Here is a 26,133-nt window from a genome sequence, read left to right on the forward strand (position 1 = left end):
TTGTGTTGAAATATTTATTTCAGGATTTAAACCCACGCCCTTCTGAGAACACCAGATTAAAAAACCTCCAGCAATCCATGATTCTAGTGTACTCATCTCTGACTGCTGTATATAAGATGTGATTTGATTAAAGAAGACAGAAAACAAGTACATTTATTAGGAACAACATTCTGAATACTCACAAGTAGTTATCTTGCACACTTAACCCTAGGCCAGAGGACACGGGGCAACCACACAGGAAAAGGATACCAGGACAGAGTCCACGGAGTTTTGCTTATACCACAAAAGGAGTTTTAAGGCAGTTTAATTCAAGGCTGCAAAAACTACATCTATGACATAAACACGACATTCAAAAATAACTCAGCCTTTAAAATGTCCCCAATACCAACAAATCAATAAAGTAGTCAAGATGACAGCCACTGTCAAGGACAGATAAACATTCTCAAAAGTGATCCAACATGACACCACTATAGCAGGTGCTATGCAGAGCCCTCCCTATGCAGTTAACACAGACTGACGGATGCTATTTGCTGGCCGCCAGTCTCGCATGTTTTTACTTCACATAAATGTATTACACTGTCCTAGGAGAGCAAATGCACGTTACATGAGAGAAAAATAGGACTCATTATCTCGTACCACAAACAGGGGTTACAGAAAACACAAGGCTGGACAAGGCCACACTGAGATAGGTTAGTGACTTTTCTGGCAGGCCCCTCACAGGCACAGAGATGAGGCCTAAAAATATGCTGGGGTGAGTTCCGTCCTTCCTTCTGTGGTTACCACCTGGATTAGGCTTCCTGAGCTCGGTCGGTTTTTCCCTGTGATCCAGTCATGGAAGGTTCTGGAACAGAAAAGAAAAGTTTTTTGTATATTCTCAAAGCAAAAATCTGGGCACATGGTGACCTTCACAGTGACGGCTTGTGGGGTGGGGGGAAGGGGTGGCACAGCAGCGACTGTTTAAAAGCCACTAAGGGCTGAGCGCCATGGCTCACCCCATGATTCCAGCGCTTTGGGAGGCCGAGGCGGGCAGATCGCTTGAGGTCAGGAGTTTGAGACCAGCCTTGCCAATATGATGAAACCCCATCTCTACTAAAAATACAAAAATTGGCCATGGTAGCACGTGCCTGTAATCCTAGCTACTCAGGAGGCTGAGGAAGTAGAATCACTTGAACCCGGGAAGCAGAGGTTGCAGTAAGCCAAGGTCGCACCATTGCACTCCAGCCTGGGCATCACAATGAGACTCCGTCTCACAAAAAATAATAAATAAATAAATAAAAGCCACTAAAGGTCAGGCATTATGGCTCACCCCTATGATCCCAGTACTTTGGGATGCCAAGGCGGGCGGATCACTTGAGCCCAGGTGTTTGAGGCCAGCCTGGACACAATGGCAAGACTCCATCTCCAAAAAATAATAAAAAATAAATAAAAGCCACTAGGCATGATGGACACATACCCAGGCCCCCAGTGAGTTCAGTGGTGTACTCGTTCTAATCTCTGAGTGGCAGGATTTGGCGTAAGTTTAACTTTCATTTTGGTATGTTTCTACATTGTTGGAATTCTTTTGTGATTTTTAAAAGATTTTAATTTGGCCAGGGGTGGTGGCTCACACCTGTAATCTCAGCAATTTGGGAGGCTGAGGCAGGTGGATCACTTGAGCCCAGGAGTTTGAGACCAGCCTGGGCAACTGGGTGAAACCCTACCTCTAAAAAAACACAAAAAATAGCTGGGCATGGCACATGCCTGTAGTCCCAGCTACTCAGGAGGCTGTGGTGGGATGACTGCTTGAGCCCCGGAGATCAAGGCTAGGGTAAGCTGTGATCGTGACACTGCACTCCAGCCTGGGTGACAGAGTGAGACCCTGTCTCAAAAAATAAAAAAAAAAAATTGTTTTTAAAGATTTTAATTAGTTCATTCAAAGAGAGAGACATATGCACAATACTTTGCTATATTACCTTCTCATAAATTTATGAGAGAAACAGACGGAATTCACTTATTTGGCATTTTTTTAATCAAACATTTATAGAGTACCCACAGCTGTGCCAAACCATGGAAAAAGAGATAGAAAAAAAACAGACTATTACAATAAAATGTTAAATACAGTAACAGGGCCTTTCACAAATCTGAGGAGAGGAGCAACTGACCCCACTTGCGGCAGTCAAAAAGACCCTCTAAGAAGACGGGAATGAAAAAGGGCAAAAGAAATTCACAAGAAACAAGAAGTAGATGATAATTCTTTAACACAAAACATTTACATTTGAGTACATCATCCATTTTGACAATTCACCAGCTGAGACTTCAGACCTTTATTAACTGGAAAGCGCTTAGCAGTTCCTTCCTGGCAGACTCCCAGTACCGATCTGTAACCTTCTGGGCCAGCGCTGATGTGTAAAGGTCCAATCATTCAGGCCCCCACTCTGGGGTTTGAACGAGCTCATTTGAGCACATGGGCTTAAAAAACAAAGCGTTGCTAAAATTCTCTAAAGTACTGTCATGTCATGGCCTCATCTCTGGGGACAGGGCAGGTCTCGGTGAGGGAAGGCTCTGAAAGAGACCAGTGCCGTTTGGATGTGTAGGGTTTTGTGTGTTGGTTACACATGTTTTTTTGTTTTTTTATACTTTAAGTTCTAGGCTACATGTGCACAGCGTGCAGGTTTGCTACACAGGTATACATGTGCCATGTTGGTTTGCTGCAATGCATGTTTTAAATGGTCTTACTTCTCCTTCACCCTCATCTGCAGCGTGGATAGGTGAGCGAGAACGCCATTCTAACCAGGGATAGTAGAGGAAGGATGTGCTCGCAGACTTTATGCCAAAGCAAAACTTTATGCCAAAGCAAACTTTATGCCAACTTTTCTGAGAGTTTTCAAATACCACAAATGGGTGGATGTGATCTCTAGAACAAAAGGGGGCCTGTGACAGCCCGTCCTCTGTGGGTCTGTGGCTCAGCACGAGTTCAGACACAAGATCCCAGATGTTCCATCAAGAGTCTAGGTCTTAGATGAATATCTCAAGTGTGGTTGGGAGTGTTGGCCTTTAAAAAGAAATTCAAACACAAACACAATTCAAAGCTTGATTTCCTCTACAACTTCAATTTTTTTCCCTGCAAATCAAGCATTAAGCATGATTCCTGGCATAGATAGAAATAACTGTCAGCACACCAGTTAAGACCATAGGCTCTGCAGCCACACCACTTATGTCAGATCCTGGCTGTGCTGTGTGAGCTTAGGCGAGTGACTTAGCCCCTGCCATCCCTCCAAGTCTCTAAGCCTCAAACAAAAATGACAGCTCCTCCCTCAGAGTTTGCTATGAGCATTAAATAAGAGTTATGAAGTGCTTAGAATGGTGACTGGGACATAAAAAGTGTTCTGTAAGTATACGTTTCAAACATAAAACGCAAGTCCCAAATTTCTCCCGATTTAATTTAAATGAGATTGTGACATCAGGCCAGAAGCACACTGCTAACTTCACAAACATCTCTTATAAACAGTCGTCAAAGCAGTTTACACAGAGGCACTGCTGGGTCAGGCTGTCACCTTGACCCTCTCGGCACCCCTGCTCCACGTGGGCAGGGATCCCATCTTTGTCCTCACTGTGACCCCGGAGCCGAGGGCAGCACCTGGCCCATAGTGGGTGCTCGATGAACACATGCTTACTAACTAGAGAGGCTTGGGGAACTGACACCTAAACAAACACAAAGGAGGAATTCAGCTCTCTGTCCCATGAGCGTTCAAATGCCACCCATATTCACAAACGGGCAAAAAGGATTTCGGAAATTAAAGGGCACTTTCTGTGGGTCTGTGGCTTGACACAGATTCAGACATGTGCCCCCAGGCCATCTACCTGGTGTCCCCCTCCCCCATGGAGTCTCCTCATCACAGCAGTAACGACGCAAACTGCAGCTGGGGATCACTGAGCACTTGCTATGGCCAGACACTGTGTCGAGTGCTTGGCGCACACTATCACATTTAATCCTCCTAACAAGCATGATGGACTTCATGATACAGGTGGGGAAACTGAGGCCTCGGCAGGTCAATAATGTGCTCAGCATGGCCGGAGGTGAGGGAGGGAGCCAGGATTCATGTTGGCACTACCCATTCCACCACTCTGCTGCCTGTCTCCAAGTCCAGCTACCCTGAGATTCCGTCTGATGTGCAATGCATCCTCAGAGTCCCAGAGACCTCCCAAGACCACCCGGATTGACGATCTCAGGGAACACAGACTTGTCCTCTGGACCAGAGCAGGCAGAGAATAGGGGCTGGAAGCTGCTCAGTCATGGACATGACTATAATACTCACTCAACTAGGAATTCTAAGGGTGTCCAGGAGCTGAAGTCAGCCTCAGGCATTGATTTCCTGTTCATCGGGGTATCCAGGGTAACCCTGCAATGGACACAGATAAACATGTCATTCATGTCGCTCCTTCCTAACAACAGGTGCCCAGTCCCCCTTGGCCAGGAAAACGCAAACATACAGCATGACAGCCTAGAGCCTCTGGCACTGAGGGTGCTGTTTACATGGAAAGATCAGACAGAGAGATAAGCAGAGAGAGAGCAGGAAGCTGTCCCCGCTAGCAAAGGCCAGATCTGAGCATAATTCAATAAGGTGTGCCGTGGCTCACCACTTAGGCAAATAAGAACAAAACAGAAGGAGCCACATTTTGCCATTTTTAAAAACAGTCTTCACTGAATTAAACTGCTTTGTTGCTGTGTCTTTATTCACTCCCTAACATGCAGCACATTCATTTCTAAGGATTTAAGATAGTAATATGCCTTTAAATATGAGAATACTGAAATACTAAAATTTTAAATATGTGGCTATTTCCCACAAAACCTTAAGATTTTTGGCAGAAGAATACAGAATTCAGATATGCATGAATCTCCCAAGAACATTCAGGCCTCGGGAATCATTCGAATCATTCAAAACAGCTGTGGGAATCATGTCACAGAATCACAGAACCTCACAACTAAAAGGGAACCAGAAAGTCAATCAGTGCACTCCCTACAGTCTCAGCATCCCTTTATAGGACCACAGGCAAGAGGCAAGCCTGCTGGCGCTGGAAGCCTTCCAGCGAGAAGGAGTAGCCTCCCTCCAAAGCAGCTGCCTCTGCCTGGGACGGCTGATGGGGGACTGTCCCCCGATGACCAACAGAAACACCTCCAACAGTTTCCCATATTCTCTCTCTCTCACACACACACACACCCCATATAATGACTTGAAAGACAGAACTACGTATAAAAAAGTAAAATGTGTAGTCTAATTTTAAAGGAAGAAATGATGAAGGGAGAAAAGAAAGGGAGAGGAAAAAAAGAAGCAAAAAAGACAGACCCATCCAACCAGCCAATCAAACATTCTGGACAGCCCAGGAGAACCCAAAACTTGAAGTATTGCTATGGTCCGAATGTATCCCCCTCAAACTCACATACAAAACGCAATCTGCAATGTAATAGTATTAAGAGGTGGGGTCTGCAGGAGACAACTGGGGGCCTTTAGGAGGGGATTAGCATACTTATAAAGGAAGCTGGAGGGAGCCCATTTGCCCCTTCCACCATGTGAGCACATATAGAAGGCGCCATCTATGAGGAATGAGCCCTCACCAGGCACCAAATCTGCTGGTGCCTTCATCTTGGACTTCCCAGCCTCCAGAACTGTGAGCAATACATTTCTGCTGTTTATAAATCACCCAGTCTAAGGTACTTTGTTAGAGCAATTCAAACAGATTAAGATAGTAAGTATCTTAAGAGACTTTGGTGTGTTTCAGAGCCAGAGGTGAGAGCACACACAGCCTGTGGAAAGCTACAGTCAGACAAACGGTCACCCGCAGCAGTGGGGCAGAGGTGGGCAGCAGCCAGGGAACCCCAAGCACTTACGGGAGCACAGCGATGGCGGCTGCCCCGGGCGGCATGCCGCTGTTCTTCCCAGCCAGGCTCTGGCAGAGCTGGTGAACAGCACCCTTGGCCATGCCGTACCCGATCATACCTGGGAAATGGTGAGAAGATGGCTCAGTGACCACTGGCAGCCAGGGGGACAGCAAGGACATGCAATCTTCTCTTGCGATCTCTATTCCCTGAAAACTTTATAAATAGCTGCGTCTGGCCTCCTCCTTCAGGCCGGACGCCCTCACCAACCCCCACCAAAAAATGGCAGAGAGCCATGAGAAATAGGGGATGGGAACAGGTGGGTTGGGAGTTATGGCCTCTGGCCAGTTTCCAAGAATACAGGCTTTACACAGGCCACCGGTGCATCCAAGGTGCGGCATTCCAGGGCCCAGAAGAGGCCAGGAAGAAAAGATAAATGAATATTTATGGAGAGAAAAGTGGAGGAGACATGACATTTCAGGTGTACCTACTATTCATCTAACACTTAACATTTATTACAAAAGCCAGAAGGTTGATCTTATTTTTATTCTTAGGAAGCCAAGACTCAAGACAGGTTGAGTACATGCCAGGCTCACACACAGACTTGTGCCAAAGCTGATGGAGAGGTTAAAGCCCAGGCAAGAAATGGGTTCTGAACCTTTTGATCACTAAATGCTTGTGAGCACCTGGCACACAGTGGTACTCAATGGGACAGCAAAATCAAGCAGTCATTTGGAGTACAGGCCTTAAAGTTAAATTACACACATTCAAATCCCAGTTCCTCCACTTACCACTAAAGAAATTCTGGGAAAGTTCCCAAAACCTCTCTAATCCTCAGTTGCTGCATCTGTAAAACGGGTTTGAGGTGTTTTCTAACACAATCAATTCTCTAAGTCTCCAGACACCAACTGGGTGTCTGACAATTCAATTAGAACTCCCGGCTAGGTGCAGTGCCTCATGCCTTTAATCCCAGCACTTTGGGAGGCTGAGGCAGGAGAATTCCTTGAGCCCAAGAGTTCCAAGACCAGCCTGGGCAACGTAGTGAGACCCCATCTCTACAAAAATTAGCCATGCCTGCTGGTACATGCCTGTGGTCCCGGCTACTCGGGAGGCTGAGGTGGGAGGTTCACTTGAGCCTGGGGGAGGTCAAGGCTTCGATTAGCTATGATCACATCACCGTACTCCCGTCTGATTTAAGGGCTCAGTCTCACAAGACCTACCCTACTTCAGATGCCAGTCACAAGTCCTGGGCCACTTAGACTTCTGACCGACAGGCTAAATCAGGGGTTTGCACAACCTCCTCTTCAGGTGCAATAATTTGCTAGAATGGCTTGAAGAACTCAGGCAAACCCTTTTTTTTTTATAGTTACTGATTTATTATAAAGGATACACTCAGGAACAGCCAGGTGGGATGACACAGAGGCAGGGTAGGAGAGGGGATGGGCGTGGAACTTCCACGCCTGCTCCAGCCACGCCATCCTCCCAGCGCAGACGCCTATCACATCTGGAAGTTTTTATAGAGCTTAATCTCCAGCCTACTTCCTTCCAGGAGGTCAGTAGGTGGAGCTGAAAGTTCTAACCTCCTAATTGCTTGGTCATTCTAAGAAGTAGCTCCATCCTGAGACTGTCTAGGGGCCCCAATCTACTAATCACCTTATCAGTATAAACTCAGGTGTGATCCAGAGGGGCTCACAACAACACACAGGAATAGAGTAGTTAATTGTGAGCATACCCTTAGCACAGGACAGGCACTCAATGAAGGTTTCCCATCAAATCAATAGAAGTAATGTGCCCTGGAACCCAACCACCTGGCTTCGTGTCTAGGCTCTGCTGCTTGCTAGTGACTGACACTGGGAGAGGCTACTAAACCTTGGAATCCTCTGTTTCCCATTTCGTGAAATGGGAATGACAATCCCAAATGCTAAGGATAATACAACAATCAAATAAAATACCATGTACAAATGTAGCAGACAGGGAGGGTCTCCAGGGACTATAGGAGTTTCATCAGCTTGAACAATTGGCCTGTTTCACAGCCTCCTGCCCTTCAGCCTGGTTTTTCCCACAACTTGCATGGAATGCAGTCACCAGGTCAGGTGAAACCAGCAACTTATAGAGATGATCCCAAGTGGACTTTCCTCATTACCGTGCTACAGTCTGCACCCGGGAGGAGCTATAGCTACATCACCAGAACATGTGACTATGTGCTGGCGTGATGACTCACTGCATCTGTGCCACTGGGACCCCTCCTCCATATGCAATGACACACCCTCTCCACTCTCCATCACCCCATGAAACCCTCCTGGGAGAGACGCTGCTTTGGAGAATACTTCCAGCATCCTCCTTAATTATGTCAAGTAATAAAACTCCATTGATTGTTTTTTTTTCCAGGTTAACAAATCCCCTTTGTACAGTACCAAGCACAGAGGAACACTCAATCCTGGCCATTATTGTCATTCATGACTCTCAGCAGGTCACTGGCAACTCCTTTTCCTCGGACAGCAATAGGAATTGCAAAAAGGGTCATCAACTTGGAATTCAAAGAGTGCAGCCCTAACTCCTGCCTTTCCAGCCACCAAAAAAAAAAATCACAGGTTCTGTGGGCCTGCTTTTCCATCTGTAAATGGGAGTGGTATCTCAGATCACAATTTATTCCCAAGGCCGTGCTGAGGATGGGAGGAGACCGCATCCAAAAAGGGACTTGGAAACCATGGAGGCCATGCACAGAACCCGACCGACCAGGGCGGAGGGAGCCCAGCCTGGTGTAGGAGGGGCTTTGCTCAGCACCTTGCCAGGGAGATGTTCTCCCAGTGACTGCGACAGGGAGGGGGTGATGCTTCTCCCACTCTCCCAGCTCATCATTATTCATATTATAATACATGATTCCTCTCCAGATCAAGCAGTCATCTGCGGCCCATCCGGGGCATTTCCTTCCTTATCAGCGATGGAAGGACAGTGGCATGACTGGGATGGTGACAACTCTGGCCTTAACACCATCAAACCGACCTGCCATCACTCTGCTGCCTGTAAAGCCAGAGCCTGGAAAGGGGCTGCCAGGGTCTGCCTGCTCCCGGGCATCAAAACCCACTTACCCCACCCCATGTCATGGAGCCTCTTCTATGTGGGAATCCCTAGGCTCAGTGTTAGAAAGACGAAGAAGCACAAGGCAGCTCCCTGGCTCCCAGGAATGGCACAGCACACCAGAAAGAACCCAGAATCTGGACTTCAAGGCCAGGGCTTGGAACCCAGGTGATTCCGCACCACTGTGACTTCGGCGAGCAGCTCTTTCAGCCTCTGGTTCTTCCCTGCTAAATAGGATCCAATGCCCAGGTCATAGGCTTTCCTGAAAACGACGTGAAACGTGACACGCCTCATAAACTCGAAAGGGCTCTTTCATTCCCAGAAGAAAGTAAGTTCCACAGAGGCAGGGATTTTTGTTCACCAATGTATCCCAAACCAAAAGGTGACATTCAATAAATACTTTATTTGGCCAGGTGAGGTAGTTCAGGCTTGTAATTCCAGCAGTTTAGGAGGCTGAGGCAAGTGGATCTCTTGAGCCCAGGAGTTTGAGACCAACCTGGGCAACATGGTGAAACCCTGTATTCACAAAAAATACAAAAATTAGCCAGGTGATGGCGCGCGCCTGTAGTCTCAGCAACCCGGTAGGCGGAGGTGGAAGGATGGCTGGAGCCCAGGAGGTTGAGGCTGCAGTGAGCCAAGATCACGCCACTGCACTCCAGCCTGGGTGACAGAGCCAGACCACGTCTCCAAAAAAACAAGTAAAATAAATAAATAAATAAATAAATAAATATTCATTGCTTTCAGAAAAGAGCAATAGGTGGGTTTCTCAAAGGAGGATAATGGGGCTTAATCAAATGGTGGGCACTCAAAAACTGTGGGAATGAGAAAACAAACTGGGGCCAGGTGCGGTGGCTCACGCCTGTAATCCCAGCACTTTGGGAGGCCAAGGCAGGTGGATCACCTGAGGTCGGGAGTTCGAGACCAGCCTGACCAACATGGGGAAACTCCATCTCTACTAAAAATACAAAATTAGTTGGGGGTGGTGATGCATGCCTGTAATCCCAGCTGCTCCAGAGGCTGAGGCAGCAGAATTGCTTGAACCCAGGAGTCAGAGGTTGCTGTGAGCCAAGATTGCGCCATTGCACTCCAGCCTGGGCAACAAGGGCAAAACTGTCTCAAAAAAAAAAAGAACAAACTGGTAGCTCTGTTCATTAAAACTATGGTAGGTGATTCTCAGTAACTCATGAGTTTCTCAATATTCCAGACAAACTAACTTTTAAATTATTTAATCTATGATGAAGTGAAAAGAATAAGGCACAGAAAAGCCTCTACTGAGTCATCAAATTATGGTGCTTTTCTTTCTTTTTTTTTTTGAGACAAGCTTACTCTGTTGCCCAGGCTGGAGTGCAATGGTGCAATCTCAGCTCACTGCACCCTTGACTTCCAGGGCTCAAGCAATCCTCCCACCTCAGCCTCTTTTTTTGTTTGTTTGTTTGGAGACAGAGTCTCACTCTGTCACCCAGGCTGGAGTGCAGTGGTGCAATCTCAGCTCACTGCAACCACCGCCTCCCAGGTTCAAGCGATTCTCCTGCCTCAGCCTCCTGAGTAGCTGGGATTACAGGTGCCTGCCACGACGCCTGGTTATTTTTGTATTTTTTAGTAGAGATGGGGTTTCACCATGTTGGCCAGGCTGGTCTCGAACTCAGGTGAACCACCCGCTGTGGCCTCCCAAAGTGCTGGGATTACAGGCATGAGCCATTGCGCCCTGCCAAATTATGGTGCTTTTTAAAAAGTATGTGAATGTGACATGGGCGCACAGTAGAATGGGCGCAGAATGCTTCCCGAAGGACACCCGGGAAGCCATCACTGCAGTTGGGCCTGGGAGGGAGTGCCATAGAGATCAGGGGTGTGAGTAGGAGAGAGCCTTCCTATTCACTGTGTTTCTTTTAGTGCCATGTGAATTCTTACTACATGATTGGTTAGTTTTCCAGTTTAAAAACTGGTTAAATTATTTAAATAAAAACTAATACAGTGCCTTCTTGTCTTTTCCCATAAGCTCTATTTGTCAAAGCAAGTCCTTTTCCAAGACCCTATTTGAATTAGCTCCTTCAACAAAACCTTTTCACAGGTGGACTCACCCCCCCAGGAGCACTCTGCTTAGACCGTAATGTAGCCCAGTCTCACACTCACACCACCAGCACCCCTGCTGCCGGAGGAGGCTCTCAATATAATTATATTATCTCAATATAACTATATAATTATCTCTATATAATTATATTATCAGTAATTGCTATAATTACTGACTATAATTATATATTAATTACTGATCAATGTATTACTCAGACCAATCTGCTACTAACTAGCCAGGTTGTCTTAGACAAGGCACCTAAAATCACTGAACATTTTTTCCTCCATAATCAAGGGAAAATAATAGGACCTACCTCTAGTGATGAAATAAGATCAAGCTTAGCCCAACAAGCCAAGCACCCAGAAGACAGATGCCTAAAAATATTTCTTTTTCACCAAGTCTATTGAGGTATAACTGAAACACAATAAACTTAAAGAAGTTTAGGGTGTACCATTTGAGCAAATTGTGACATTGTGTATACCTGCTACCTATTGGTCTCCCTTTCCTCCACTATTCGATGGATATTTGCTGACAGAAGCAAGGGACGTCTTTTATTAAGGTAGGTTTCCCTCTGCGCCGCAGGCATGTGGCAGGAATGGGGTCTCTTTCCTCTTTATGTTCCCTCACTGTGCCCAACTGTAGCTGCTCACTAAATACTGCTATCACAGCAACAAGAAGGAATGATGAGTCACTGTAAACCTCTCCACCTTCTGAAAACCACTATTTCTTCTAGAGGTCATCAGGCTCCCTAAAATCCTCGGCACACACACTGTTTAAAATGTAATCGCTGTGGAGGCATCACAAGTCCAGCGGGAGGTGGGGGGATGACAGCCCAGCCAAGGGATCAATCACAAAACTGCTTCAACAACAACCTCAAATTGCAAAAGAGGGTCAAGGTCTCAAAGAGCTATTGGGAAGCACAAGAAGAATATTTCACCATCCTTAGCTTCTCTGTTTAATCAGGGGGCATAACAAACTCTTCAGTGACTAAAATAAACCAGGGCATAAGTGCTCATTAACCCAGCCCTGGTCCTCAAAATCCCAGAGCTCTCTCTTCACTCCATTCAAACAACACAACACAAGAGCAGGGACTCGGACGAAGGAAAGAAACAAGCAAATAGCAAACGTAATGGCTTAATTCTACAGAATGACCTTTCCTTGGGCACACAAAAGGGGTTATTTGCAAGATATGAAAAAAAAGGCATTTCACTAAGAAGGTCAACACTTCCAAATTATTAAATGATCAATGTTGTCCCCCAAAACTGATTTCCAATCACAGCACAGATCCTGTAATGGTAAACAAAAGTGAACACCATTTTAATACAGTTTGTCCTACAGAAGACAGTCTAGAAATATAATCTTGGAAAGAGGAGGGTGAGGTTTTCTCAGTATCCTTCCAAGTGAAAAACTTCTCATGTGCAAACAAATCTTCTTGAGTTTGAGGGACTACTAAGCCTGATTCATCATTTACTTCCAAACTGTAGATCTATTTCCCCAGATTTTTCTGAGGTCTGCAGCATACTTAAAAGATATCATGACTCCAATTATTAATGGCTAACAAAATCTAACTTAAGAGGTTAAAGATGAACAAATTCATTAACATCTGAGGCAGAACAGCTGGGCAGAAATAAGCCTAGAGTAAATAATAATAATGGCTCACACTTACTATTGACTCTCTGTAATACTTTTCTCATCCATTTAGATCCACTGAGACATTTACAAGGTACAACCACCATATATATAAAGGAGACACTATTTAACCTTATTTTACAGATGACAAAACGCAGACTCAGAAAGGCGAAGTAACTTGCCAAATGTGTCACAGAGCCTTAACAGAAGACCAACATGCACAGTTCCAGAGCCTACAGTCTTAACCACTACCCAAAATGTAATCAAAGGATACTTGCAAACCAAAGGAAAGTAGGAGACTCTTCTGTCATTTAGAAAAATCAGTCTTTTGGTCCTAGGGTTTTGTTTTTTAAAATGTCAAGCTAAGACTCATTTCTCTGTTTACTTTCTACTGCCTCTGTTCCATGTCATCTTAAATAAAAATCAGATCTCAACCAACCAGACAGCTAACATTTACACAGCATCAATGATTGCTATAGCCATTGACTTGTAACATCACATGCTCTAAGAAATGGAAGAAGAAAATGAGAGGCAAGGTATTGCTAGTAGTCACGGCCTCACAGTTCAGTGAGTTGTATTAAAATTGAGAAGGGGCCTGGTGTAGTGGCTTGTGCCAGTAGTCTCAGTGCTCTCGGAGGCCAAGGCAGGAGCATCACTTGAAGCCAGGAATTTGAGACCAGCCTGGGCATCATAGCGAGACCCTGTTTCTACCAAAAATACAAAAATTAGCCAGGCATGGCAGTGTGTGTCTGCAGTCCCAGCTATTCAAGACGCTGAGGCAAAGGACTGCTTGAGCCCAGGGTTCCAAGCTGTAGTGAGCTAGGATCGTACCACTACATTCCAGCCTGGGTGAGAGACCCTGTCCCTAAAAAAATAAATAATTGAGAAGGGTCCCAAGGTCTCTACCACTCAATAGAGAGTCAAAAAAAGCTCCCGCTTTTTTTTTTTCCTTTTTTTTTTTTGAGACGGAGTCTCGCTCTGTCGCCCAGGCTGGAGTGCAGTGGCGTGATCTCAGCTCACTGCAAGCTCCACCTCCTGGGTTCATGCCATTCTCCTGCTTCAGCCTCCCGAGTAGCTGGGACTACAGGCGCCCACCGCCATACCTGGCTAATTTTTTGTATTTTTAGTAGAGACAGGGTTTCATCATGTTAGCCAGGATGGTCTTGATCTCCTGACCTCATGATCCACCCGCCTTGGCCTCCCAAAGTTCTGGGATTACAGGTGTGAGCCACCGCGCCCAGCCAAAAGCTCTCATTTTTTTAAAAGAAGAGCTCAACTTAGGTAGTTGAGGTAGACACTTCCTGCCTCCCTATGCTGCCCCTTTCTACCCCTGCTTAAATTCCTTTAGCCCTATCCCACAGGGAGTGTTATGGGCTGAAATGGATTCCCCCCAACATTCATCTATTGAAATCCTAATTCCCAGTACCTCAGAATGTGACTGTATTCAAAGATCTTTAAAGAGGCAACGAAGTTAAAATGAGCCCATTAAGGTGGGCCCTAGTCCAATATGCCTGGTGTCCTTAGAAGAGGAGGAAACAAGGACACAGACACACAGAGGGAAGACCACGTGCAGACAAAAGGAGAAGGCAGCCATCTATAAGAAAAGAGGATGCAGAAGGAGCCAGTCCTGCAGATACCTTGATCTCCAGACTTTTAGCCTCCTGAGTTACGAGAAAATAAATCTCTGTTGTTTAAGCCACCCAGTCTGTGGCTACCTAAACAAACTAATACAGGTCACAAAAAATGCAAAAGAAATGACATAATGGAAAAAACACACAGTTGGTAGATGATTAGGGTTTTGGTTCAAGTAAGTCTGCAACTTACTTACTGCACAAACCCAGACAAGTTACTTAACTCTCCAAGTTTTAGTTTCCTAACCTGTAAACTGAAAAAGATAATATTGATGAGATTAAAGTGAGAATATATGTGAAATGAAAAGAGTGAATATAAGACCTACCATTTATTTTGAATAACAGTAAGACTTACCATTTACGGGTGCCTACCATGTGCACTTTCTACATAGCTACACCTCTACAGTTTTACAGCACTCTTCAAGTTAGATGTCATTGTCACTATTTTACAATTAAGGAAACTACAGTAGACATCTGGTCAGAGACCAAAGAACTGGTTCAGGGTCACACATCTAGGGTAAAGAATCCACCCCCAACCCTCTCATTCTCTTTTTTTTTTCTAATGTAGAGACACAGTCTCACTATGTTGCCCAGGCTGGTCTTGAACTCCTGGGCTCAAGCAATCCTCCTGCTTCGGCCTCCCAAAAGTGCTGGGATTACAGGTGTGAGCCACTGTGCTGGCCAAATGAACCTCTCCCATTCTAAAACTTATGCTATTTCCAGCTGCTAAGCTGCTTCCCTGGAACACATGGATCCAATGTGATAATAATAATCCATGTTTATTAATTAATTAATATCCACTAAACCATTCATTCCAGTGTAGATCACAGATAAATAAACTAAATGGGGGTTGCCAGATCAGTGTTCCTTACCACCACCATAAACCTAAGGACAGGCAAACAAAAGATCAGAACTCTTCTCCCTAAAATGATTCAGGCCCAAAAGAAGACAAAATCCATCCATCTGTGAAGCAGCTTAGAGAGTAAAGGCTTTAACAGTCCTCATCCCATGAAAGTGCCCAGCAGCCCCAGCAAGCAAGGTAAGCACCCCCACTTCACAGATGGGGAAATAAAGGCTTACCAGGAGTCCCATCCAGGGCAGCCTTTGCACCAGCCAAGGTCAGGAGGCCTCCTTCCTTGAGATGCTTGGTAGCCAGATGGCTGGAGATGGTCGATGTCCATATGCTCTGCTTCCACATCAGGTCACAGTTCTTAAAGAGAGCTGAGTGAAAAAAACATGTGGGCTCAGCATTCCCAGGAAAGAAACCAAAAGGTGAGCTCAACTCACACAGCCCCACACTCAGGGAAGCCCTCCCTCCTGGTCCCCGGGTCCCTGTCTACAGCAAGGTCTAACACAAACAGCACAGGGCTCAGTGGTCAGAGACACAGGTTCAAATCCAGGCCATGGGATCACCCGAGGTTCAGCTTCCTTACCTATACGCTGGTAAAACGTTGCCAATAAATTTTAGCAAATAAACCTAGAGTTTACTGATTTGCTGGACTGGCTTTAATTCAAAGATTGTTTTATTTTATGAATGGTATCAGATTTGTAATAAGAACCTATATGTCTACGTCAGGTTTTCTCTGTGATAAAAATCCAAGGGCCTATTACTGTACAGCTATAAGGAGCGCTTTTACTGAGCTACATATTTTATGTCTGAAAGTTTAATGTTAACTTTAAAGACTCTTTAAAAGAAAGCTAAAATAACAGCCATTTTACACTTGTTTTAACTCCCCGGCCTCGCCAGAGACATAAGGAAGAACAAATGGTAACATATGTCACACCACCAACTGGGCAACTCGAAGGGCATGTGGTACCTGGTGATCAAAAAAGGATGTCCTCCTGATATAGGAGGGGTTGGTAGGTGATAAACAAGAAATTGCATTTCCCCACTAAAAAAGACTAGGAAAAAAACCTGATGGATCCACATTTATCATTTCTTGCTCCCAAAACATACAAAAAGGTTATCAAGCTGTTTTGCTAACCTGATCACCTCACAAAGCACCACTCTCACATTGACATGTGGGTCACATAATGTCAATGTCTTTTTAAATGGCTTTGGCTAATAATGTAGAAGGGATGACAGAATTAGAAAACTACCATTTTCCAACCCCTGAATAAGTGCTTCAGGCAAAGATTATCAACGAATGCCTAAAACCACTGGGTGAAAAGTATAATACTTGGGAAACAGGACATTCACACACAATACCACAGTACCACACATCCCACAGATGACTGACTTACCACAAATAGAAAAAAAGTACCTTTATAATGGAAGTCTGGCAGTTGCCATCTCAACCAAGCATCAAATTTGGCATCCCTAAGGGTAGGGCAAGCTGCCATGCTGAGCTTCCCAGGTGATGTCATATGAGGTACACACCATCACTCAGGAAGAATTCGCACCTCAAGAATGTTTATGCTAAATCTAACTGAGTCTCTAGACCCAAATTCCAGTTCACGGGGAATACCAAGGATAGAGGAACAAGTCAAACAACACCTTAAAGAAAAGTTCAGACAAGTTCAGAATGTGAGACATGCTATATGAAAACTCCCAAGGACTTGACAAAAAGTCTTATCACAGGGGATTTTTTAAAAAATTCTAGATTTTCTAGATTAAGAGACTAAAAACAACATAACGCAGTACATAAACCTTGAGTGGAATATGTTTAGGGAAAAAGAACTATAACAGACATGGAATAAACTGGGGAAATTTGAATATGGGCTCAATATCATTAATCTTAGATAATCACCGTTAATTTTCTTAGGTACAATGGTACCATAATAATGTAGGATGGGCTTATTCTTTGGAGAAACATGCTGAAATACAGTGAGGTGTAAACTTACTTTCAAACAGTTAACAAAAAAAAAATGCACAAAGTACACAGGCACAAGAAAACAAGCTCAACTCAAGTACAGCAAATGTTAACAGTTACTGAATCTAGATGGAGCATATAAGGGTGTTCACTGAACTGTTCTTTCAACTTTTCTGGTATGCTTAGAAATGTCCATAATGAAAAGCTGAAAAATGGGCCAGGCGCAGTGGCTCACGCCTGTAACCCCAGCACTTTGGGAGGCTGAAGGGGGTGGATCACCTGAGGTCAGGAGTTCAAGACCAGCCTGGCCAACATGGTGAAACCCCGTCTCTACTAAAAATACAAAAAATTAGCTGCGCTCGGTGGTGGGCACCTGTAATCTCAGCTATTCGGGAAGCTGAGGCAGGAGAATCGCTTGAACCTGGGAGGCGGAGGTTGCATTGAGCCGAGATTGCACCATTGCACTCCAGCCTGGTGACAGAGCAAGACTCTGTCTTAAGAAAAAGGGGAGGGGAGAAGAGGGGAGGGGAGGGAAGGGAAGGGAAGGGAAGGGAAAAGAAAAGATGAAAAAAGGAATCAGCTTTAGTAAAATCTCAAGTTTGACTTCTTCTGACTTTCTAAATGATCTCTGCACTTCCTACACATCCTCCAATGCCTGAATAGCAGCACATGGCCTGGGGCACAGGCCATGCTGATTTCATTCTGCCTCTACTTTAAACTCAAACTTAATGCCCCCGTCCCCTCACATCCTCCAGGGGAAGTTTCTTCTTTATCCGTAAAATGGATTAAGTGCATTAATCACTCTCTCCCCGAGCAACTCTAAAGATTCTGGGATATATACAAAAAACAGCTGGCCTGTCACCTAGTGCAAACCCAATCCTTGTCAGCTGGACAAAGAGCAGAGCAGAACAAATGAGTGACTCAGGAAAGGACTCACACTTGGATTTGGCATTGCCCCCGGCCCATCCTCCAGCAACGCAAAGAATTGCATCCACCTTCTCTTCACCCAAGAGCTTTCCAACCTCAGCAGTCACCTTCAACACAAGAACAAAAACATGTATCAACTGTAAGGTAAGCCAACACAGGCTAGCATCTTTACAGATACTCAGTTTCTTTTTCTCTTCTTTTTAAGCCAGTTTACAGTACCTGGCAATTAACACTTTGAGAATTAGAGGGAAGACTAAGCTCTGATGAGCATTTTAGACATCAAAGCCCAAGTACACTTCAGTGTGATTTTTAAAAAACAATCTAGAGTCTCTCTGTATACATTCTGAAAGGTAAAGACATGAGCATCCCTTGAAATAAAACAATTAATAAATAAAAGTAGGGAAAGGTTAAAAAAAAAAAAAAAAAAGCACCTACAGCTTCACTGCCTGCCCATAGTTAACATCCTGGTGTATTTCTTTCCAGACTTTCTTCACAAATCACAGAATTATAATCCAAAAAGAAAATCAACCTTATTTTCCCTACCCCCATCCAAAAATCCCTTTAACCGCAACTCTGAAAAAAATGCCAACAAAAAATTGTAAGAAAAATCATGAGCAAGAAAAAATACAGTCAATAGCAATATGTTGGTAATATTAAGTACATGGGGGTTCACTTTAATGATCTCTCTACTTCTGTTTGTTTGAGATTTTAAAGCATTGAAAATATATGCATGCCCTCTTGTTATAATTTATTAAAAGAACAGTCCGTCAGGACAGGCAATTCTGGCCATCCACCATGACTCTTCCACATTTCTCTGGAATGGCTGAGACGACACATCCCAATTGCTTCATTAAGATCAATCTTCTTAAGATTTTTTTTTTTTGAAATGGAGTTTTGCTTGTCTCCCAGGCTGGAGTGTGATGGCGCAATCTCAGCTCACTGCAACCTCCACCTCTCCGGTTCAAGCGATTCTCCTGCCTCAGCTTCCTGAGTAGCTGGGATTACAGGCACCTGCCACCATGCCCGGCTAATTTTTTTGTATTTTTAGTAGAGATGGGGTTTCGCCATGTTGGCCAGGCTTGTCTCGAACTCCTGACCTCAGGTGATTCGCCTGCCTCGGCCTCTCAAAGTGCTGGGATGACAGGATTGAGCTACCACACCTAGCCCAATCTTCGTAAGATTTAAATCAGGCTTGGCACAGTGGCTCATGCCTGTAGTCCCAGTACTTTGGGAGGCAGAGGCAGAAGGATCACTTGAGCCCAGGAGTTCAAGACCAGCCCGGGCAACAAAACAAGACCTCATCTCTACATTTAGTTTTTTTAAAAAAAGACTTAAATCAACACCCTGTGTCTCTCCCAGCAGGAACATTTCAGTTGATTACCTCTTTCCCCAGTTTCATGACAAAACTGAATGTTATGCTGTTTGTTCAGAAATTCTTAAGGTTGGGGGTATGGTGGAAAAGATAATTGCCTCCCTTTGGTGGAGTAGTAGAAGAGGGAAGAGATTTTCAAAGCTAAGTTTATAAGCACAAACGCATCTCTCAATCTCTGTCTTAGAGATGCACTCTACTGTCAAGCCTTGGGTGGAGACAACCTCCACATTCAGTCTACAGGGACATTAGAAACCTATAATTAATCAGAGCAGAAGAGACACTGAAGAGACACCAATTACAGAGACCCACACCTGGCAGGGCTGCTGCTCTCCAAGCCCAGACACTGCCCTTCCATTTAGTTTTGGCTTTTATTACTTTATTTTTTGTTTGTTTTTCAGAGAAGGCTGGGCTCTGTCACCCAGACTGGAGTGCAGTGGCATGATCTCGGCTCACTGCAACCTCTGCCTTCCAGCCTCAAATCACCCTCCCACCTCAGGCTCCCGAGTAGCTGGGACTACAGTTGCATGCCACCACATTCAGCTAATTTTTGTATTTTTTTGTAGAGATGGGGTTTCGCCATGTTGCACAGGCTGGTCTCAAACTCCTGGGCTCAAGTGATCCTCCTGCCTCAGCCTCCCAAAGTGCTAGGATTACAGGTGTGAGCCGCTGCACCCAGCCATTTTGGCCTTTATTACTTTATTCACATGGAACTATTTTGCTTTAAGGCAGCTTAGCATAGCAGTTAAGAGGACAGCCGTCAGACCCCCACTGCCCATGTCCAAATACTGGCTATGCAAACTTTTTTCTGTTTGACCTTGGACAAATACCATGGCCTTTCTGTGCTTCAGTTACCCCCATTTAAAAGGAGGATAAAATTAGAAGCTTTGTTTTGGGATGTAATGAAGACTACATGTGTTAATGAAAATAAAGCACTGAGAATGGTGCCTGGCAACTAACAATGATGCCATGTCAACTTTCACTATTAAATTCACTAAGGCCAATCTATATGACTTAGGTATGGGAACACTGAGACCACACTAAGAAAAATAAGAACAACAAAAATGAAGTGCTAAAATAAGTCATCTGGCTTTTACATTCCAATCTATGTCAAACTGACACTTTAGAAAGAGCAAATGAGTAGCAGAGTTGTGCTCACAGTTTTATGTTCAAAATGTGTAGATTTATACATGTATATTTTGGAGAGACAGACTGGAAGGAAATATAAATAAATGATTAACTATATGTTAGAACTATAAATGATTTCCCTTTTCTTTTTGCTTATTTGTATTTTCTATATCATACATGCATCACTTCTAAAATTTTAAAAATTTGTTATAAAAAACAGATAAGGATCATAAAACATCAGTATTGAGATTACTAGGGAGAGTGTAACTAAATGAAAAGCAGACCCACGTACAGACCAAGCGGCACCTGAACTTATTAAAGTTCGTATCTGGAGACCTATGATCCTGACTCCACCACTGAGTAGCTTGTTGGCCTTGTCACTTAGTCGCTGCAAACTTGTCTTCACAACTGTAAAATGGCCTGCCTGCCTGCCACACTGAGTGGTTGGGAAAATATGGCGCTTCACACAGTGATGTGAAGTTATCCTTGGGAATGTGGGCTGCAGCACTAAAAACCATTAAACACAGAGTCAGCTGGGCACAGTGGCTACTCGGGAAGTCCCAGCTATTTGGGAGAATGAAGCAGAAGGATCCTTTGAGCCCAGGAGTTCCAGTCCAGCCTGGGCAACACAGTGAGAACCTGACTCAAAAGTCATCCAGACAGCTCACCAGAAGAGCTTCTCAAGAAAGTTAAGCACTGCTTAAGAGCATCTAAGATTTTTTTTTTTTTTTTTTGAGACAGAGTCTCACTCTGTCACCCAGGATGGAGTGCAGTGGCACAATCTTGGCTCACTGCAACCTCTGCCTCCCAGGTTCAAGTGATTCTCCTGCCTCAGCCTCCAGAATAGCTGGGACTACAGGAGTGCGCCACCATGCCCAGCTAATTTTTGTATTTTTAGTAGAGACGGGGTTTCACCATGTTGGCCAGGATGGTCTTGATCTCCTGACCTCGTGATCTGCCCATCTCAGCCTTCCAAAGTGCTAGGATTACAGGTGTGAGCCACTGAACCCAGCCTAGAGCATCTAAGATATTTATACCAGGATATCCATCAAACTGTTAATAGTGCGTCCTTCTGGGAAATGATACTATGATGGGGAGAAAAGGGACAGTTTCACAGTTTATTTCTATATTTACATAGTTTTCTTGGACTTTTGTTTTATAATATGCATATCATTTTATAATTTAAAATAACCTGTTTTGTTAGTGTTCCTGCTGTGAACTGGGTAACTCCACTTTTTAGAATGTATCCTAAATAATCAGATATGTGGGCCAGGTGCAGTGGCTCACGCCTATAATCCCATTACTTTGGGAGGCCGAGGTGGGTGGATAACTTGAGGTCAGAAGTTCGAGACCAGCCTGGCCAACATGGCAAAACCCTGTCTCCACTAAAAATACAAAAAAGTTAGCTGGGCATTGGGGTGCATGCCTGTAATCCCAGCTACTCAGGAGACTGAGGCACAAGAATTGTTTGAATCCGGGAGGCAGAGGTTGCAGTGAGCTGAGATTGTGCCACTGCACTCCAGTGTCAACAATAGAGCAAGACTCTCTTAAAACAAAAAACAATAATAATCAGATATGTAGACAAAGATGTTCATCACAACATTCTTGACAATAGTAAAACAAAAATCCTGCAAAAAACTCAAATGTACAATAAACAGAAACTAAGTAAATTGTGGCCATTCCACAAAATGGAATATCAGGCATCTACAAAGAGGTTTTTTCAGTAATCTGGAGAATTATTTAAGTATAAAAAAAAAAAAAACAAAGCTGACCGTAAACTATAAAATACAAAATTACCTAAACTTTTAAAAGGAGTAACATACAATATGCATAGAAAAAGACAAGAAAATAGGCCAAAACATTAACAATGAACTAACTCAAAATGATTATATAATTTATCTTTTTATCATTTTTCACTTTTTCCAAATTTTCCTCAATGAACACAAATGGCTTTCCTAGTTAGAGAAATAACAGCTTTAAAAAAAAGGAAGAACAGGCCAGGCATGGTGGCTCATGCCTGTAATCCCAGCACTTTGGGAGGCCAAGGCGGGCGGATCACAAGGTCAGGAGTTCAAGATCAGCCTGGCCAACATGGTGAAACCCCGTCTCTACTAAAAATACAAAAAATTAGCCGGGGGTGGTGGCAGGCGCCTGTAATCCCAGCTACTCAGGAGTCTGAGGCAGGAGAATTGCTTCGACCCGGGAGGCAAAGGTTGCAGTGAACAGAGATCATGCCACTGCACTCCAGCCTGGGTGACAGAGCAAGACTCCGTCTCGGGGAAAAAACGAAATAAAAGGAAGAACATACAGCCAAAGAAGAACATATAGCCAGTGGTCACCTCTCCCCAGGGTTCCCCTCACAACGTTTGGGGGCCTTTTTGAAATTACCTGGTCAGCCTGCTCAGTGAACGAATCTGTCATAACAACAACAACACTAGCACTGGCCTCTTCATTCTCCACCACATCAATGCTGGCAACCCACTGGAAGGAGAAAACAGCTTTGGTTAAGAGGCGGTGAGTTATTATTCCATGAAAGAGTCACACATAGAAATGAGAGGAGTTGGCCAGGTGTAGTGGTTCACGTCTGTAATGCCAGCACTTTGGGAGCCGATGTGGGAGGATCTCTTGAGGCCAAGAGTTTGAGACCAGCCTGGGCAACATAGCAAGACCCAGTTTACAAAAAATTTTAAAATTAGCCAGGTGTGGTGGCACATGCCTGTAGTCCCAGCTACCCAGGAGGTTGAGGCTAGAGGATCACTTGAGCCCTGGAGTTGAAGAGTGCAGTGAGTTATTATCACACCACTGTACTCCAAGCTGGGTGACAGAAGGAGGCCTTATCTCCATTTAAAAAAAAAAAGAAAAAGGAGGAGAGTGGAGACAGGCAAGAGGCTTAAATGAAAACTCACCAGAGAAAGGAACTAGCAACTGACCTCTCACACATGTTCCAGGGGCACCTGTCTTTGGCCAGCCTACTCTATATTGGGCTCCATCCCAGCCCCTCCTACCTCCAAACACTCCCCTCCTCCTCCACATTCACCTCTAAACACAAACCCTGCACTTCTAGAGACATCAAGGGCCAGCAAATTTTCTGTAAAGGGCCAGATCATAATTACCTTAGGCTTTGCTGGCCATATGGTATCTGTTGTTACTCAAATCTGCAATTATAACAGAACACAGCAATAAATAGGGGAAAAAAATAAATGCAGCTGTGTTCCAATAAATCTTCAGAGCTGAAATGTGAATTTCATATAATTTTCACATGTAACAAAATATCATTCTTCATTTGATTTTATTTTCAACCACCTGAAAATGTAAAATCATTCTTAACTCTTGGGCTGTACAAAAACAGGTGGCAGACCAGATTCAGCCCATAGAGGATCCCTGCCCTATGGCAGAGAGGGATGGGTTTTAGGATTGGAAATCAGAGAGATCAGGTTGGAATCCCAGCTCTGCCAGAGTGGCTTTCTCACTCCGATGCTGGGCAGAGGTTCCCAACAAAAGAGGTTGTTTGTTAATGATTAACAGGGTCAGTGTAAGAATTAAATGAAATGGAAGATGCTAAAGCTCCTGGCACAGGTGATGCTCAGTCCTTACTCAGGGTCTCTTGGTCTGAAGTCCCCAGAGATAATTATCTCTACCTTAAGCTGTAAACACGCATCTATTAATTAACTTGTTATCCCATGGGGGATACTGAAACAATGAAAAATCTCCATTATCCTAGCCCTCCCTAAGATGGCAGGAAGAAGTTCGGAGGGGAAAGACCAAGAGCCAGAGATAAATCAGCTCTCCAGATTCTGCCAAGACCAAAGTGCCACCACCAGGAGAAAGCACAGCCTTCACCCTCTAACACATGACACTAAGAGGATCTACTGCCTTAAAGATACTGGGAGCATTAAAAGTCTATGGGAACTCTGGTACTGGGAGCACAGTGCCTGGCCCTTGGCAGAAGTGCTGCCTCTGTCGCCACCATGCATCTCTGAAGACCTGGGAAAGCACCCTCATCAGTGTCCCCAGGCATTGAGCAGATGGGTGGCAGGAAGGGAGCGGTGTGATTGAATTCTTCAGAAGCATATTCCTGTACCAGATTCTGAGCAAGAAGAAAACCTTGGTAAATGTACACTATTTGGGTGATGGTTACACTAAAAGCCCAGACTTCACCACTACACAACATATGCATGTAACTAAACTGTACTTTTGCCCCCTTCATCTATAAAAATTAAATTTTTTTTTTTTTTTTTTTTTTTTTTTTTTAAGAAAATCCTGAGATCCTTTTTCTGGTCCCAGGGGTACTCTTGCCCAGGCTGCTGCGCTGCTGCTGCTAACTAAGCTCCCAGAACGCTGCCCCTGGCAGGGTCTCCATCCGGAAAGTGCTGAGGCCTGCTGAGCGGCTGAGGTCAAGGGTCTTTGGCCATGGATCAGCTCTGCTCCGACTTGCCGCCTCCTGGAAATTGACACCTGACTATGCAAAGTAGTTGCAATAGTCTTTGCAGAGCAAAGAAGCCGTCAGCGTTTTTCCGTGCTGAGCCTTCAAACTGTCAGATCCAATGGGGCTAAAAGAACAGGGGTGGGTAGTAATAGTAACATTAATAGCCAGCATTTAAACGGTTTTTACCAGGCGTCAGGTAATTTATGTGCAACGACACCAATTATCTCATCTAATCCTCGCAACTCTCACTGTCAGAATCTCCATTGTACAAATGGGGAAACCGAGGTCCTACGGCGTTAAGTAATCAATACGCGGGACTGGGTAACCGGGACTGGGCTGTCTCGTTCCAGAGCCTTCCTTCTACGCTCTCTCTCCGTCCTCTCACCCCCGCTCCCGTTCCTCCCCTTTGGAATTCTCTCCCGAGTCATGCCGGACTTTTTGGGTCTGGCGGAGGCCCACGGAGCACCCCCTTGCAGTGCAAAGGCCCAGCGCCCTGGGACTGGCGTGCGCACACACTCGGAAGCAGGAATAGACGCGTAGACCAGTGCGCGCACGTGCAAGCAACACGGGTCGGGGGTGCATAGGGGCCCCCACCTTCCTTTAGACTGCCCCCAGTCGGGCTCCACACGAAAGCCCCCGGCCACCCCCGCGAAGACCCAGCAGCCCCCCGCCCGCAGCATTACCCAGTTGCGGGCCAGAAAAGCCTGCACGCATCGAGAACCCAGCGCGCCCCTGCCGCCGTACACCAGCACCCTGCGCGCCTCGCCTGCAGCCGCCGCCGCCATTCTGCTCCTGCCGGCTCGGCTCCCGCAGCTCCGAATGCCTCGAGTCAGAGCGCCGCGCCGCGCCCCGCCCCGGCCGGCCAACCCCGCCAAGAGGGAACGCGCGGCGGCCGCGCCCCGCTCCGCGCCCGCTGCTGCCGCCTAGCGCACTGCAAGCTCGGGGCGCCCGGACACCCGGAGCGACTGTAACCTCGGCCAGGCCTTACCCCGGGTACGGGGACATCAGCGATGCCCCGCCTCCCACCTGCAGGCAAGTGCTGGGCCCCGGGGTGTGCAGCGAGCGGCGCTACGGGCGAGGATAGTGGAGAGCGGGTGTTTTACGAGCATTAATTTGTGAAGTGTAAGCATGTAAAATATAGTATAGTACAATTTTCGACCAGTTTTGGCAATTTTTTATTTTTAATTGTGCATCAAAATAGAGATTTAAA

General features: G+C 45.2%; 1 protein-coding gene across 1 annotated transcript; it reads right to left on the reverse strand.

Annotated features, from left to right (window-relative positions):
• QDPR (quinoid dihydropteridine reductase) lies at positions 1-25,927 on the reverse strand. Its single transcript, XM_054485529.2, has 7 exons — positions 25,607-25,927; positions 22,886-22,978; positions 18,011-18,107; positions 15,341-15,481; positions 5,867-5,975; positions 4,296-4,379; positions 1-841 (listed from the first exon to the last, which is right to left on the reverse strand). Exons 1-7 carry the CDS (start codon positions 25,706-25,708, stop codon positions 736-738), a joined length of 732 nt encoding a protein of 243 aa, XP_054341504.1. The 5' UTR covers positions 25,709-25,927; the 3' UTR covers positions 1-735.
• Between the last annotated feature and the right edge of the window lie 206 nt (positions 25,928-26,133).

Source organism: Pongo pygmaeus, chromosome 3, assembly GCF_028885625.2.
Source record: "Pongo pygmaeus isolate AG05252 chromosome 3, NHGRI_mPonPyg2-v2.0_pri, whole genome shotgun sequence".
Taxonomy (NCBI): domain Eukaryota; kingdom Metazoa; phylum Chordata; class Mammalia; order Primates; family Hominidae; genus Pongo; species Pongo pygmaeus.

Excerpts from the sequence above, each read along its gene's own strand:
- QDPR (XM_054485529.2), bottom strand. The coding sequence starts at position 25,708 with ATGGCGGCGGCGGCTGCAGGCGAGGCGCGCAGGGTGCTGGTGTACGGC. Across the intron at positions 22,979-25,606 it reads CTTTTCTGGCCCGCAACTGG|TGGGTTGCCAGCATTGATGT; the intron begins GTAATGCTGCGG and ends TTCTCCTTCCAG. Across the intron at positions 842-4,295 it reads CCCTTAGAATTCCTAGTTGA|AACCTTCCATGACTGGATCA; the intron begins GTGAGTATTATA and ends TTTCTGTTCCAG.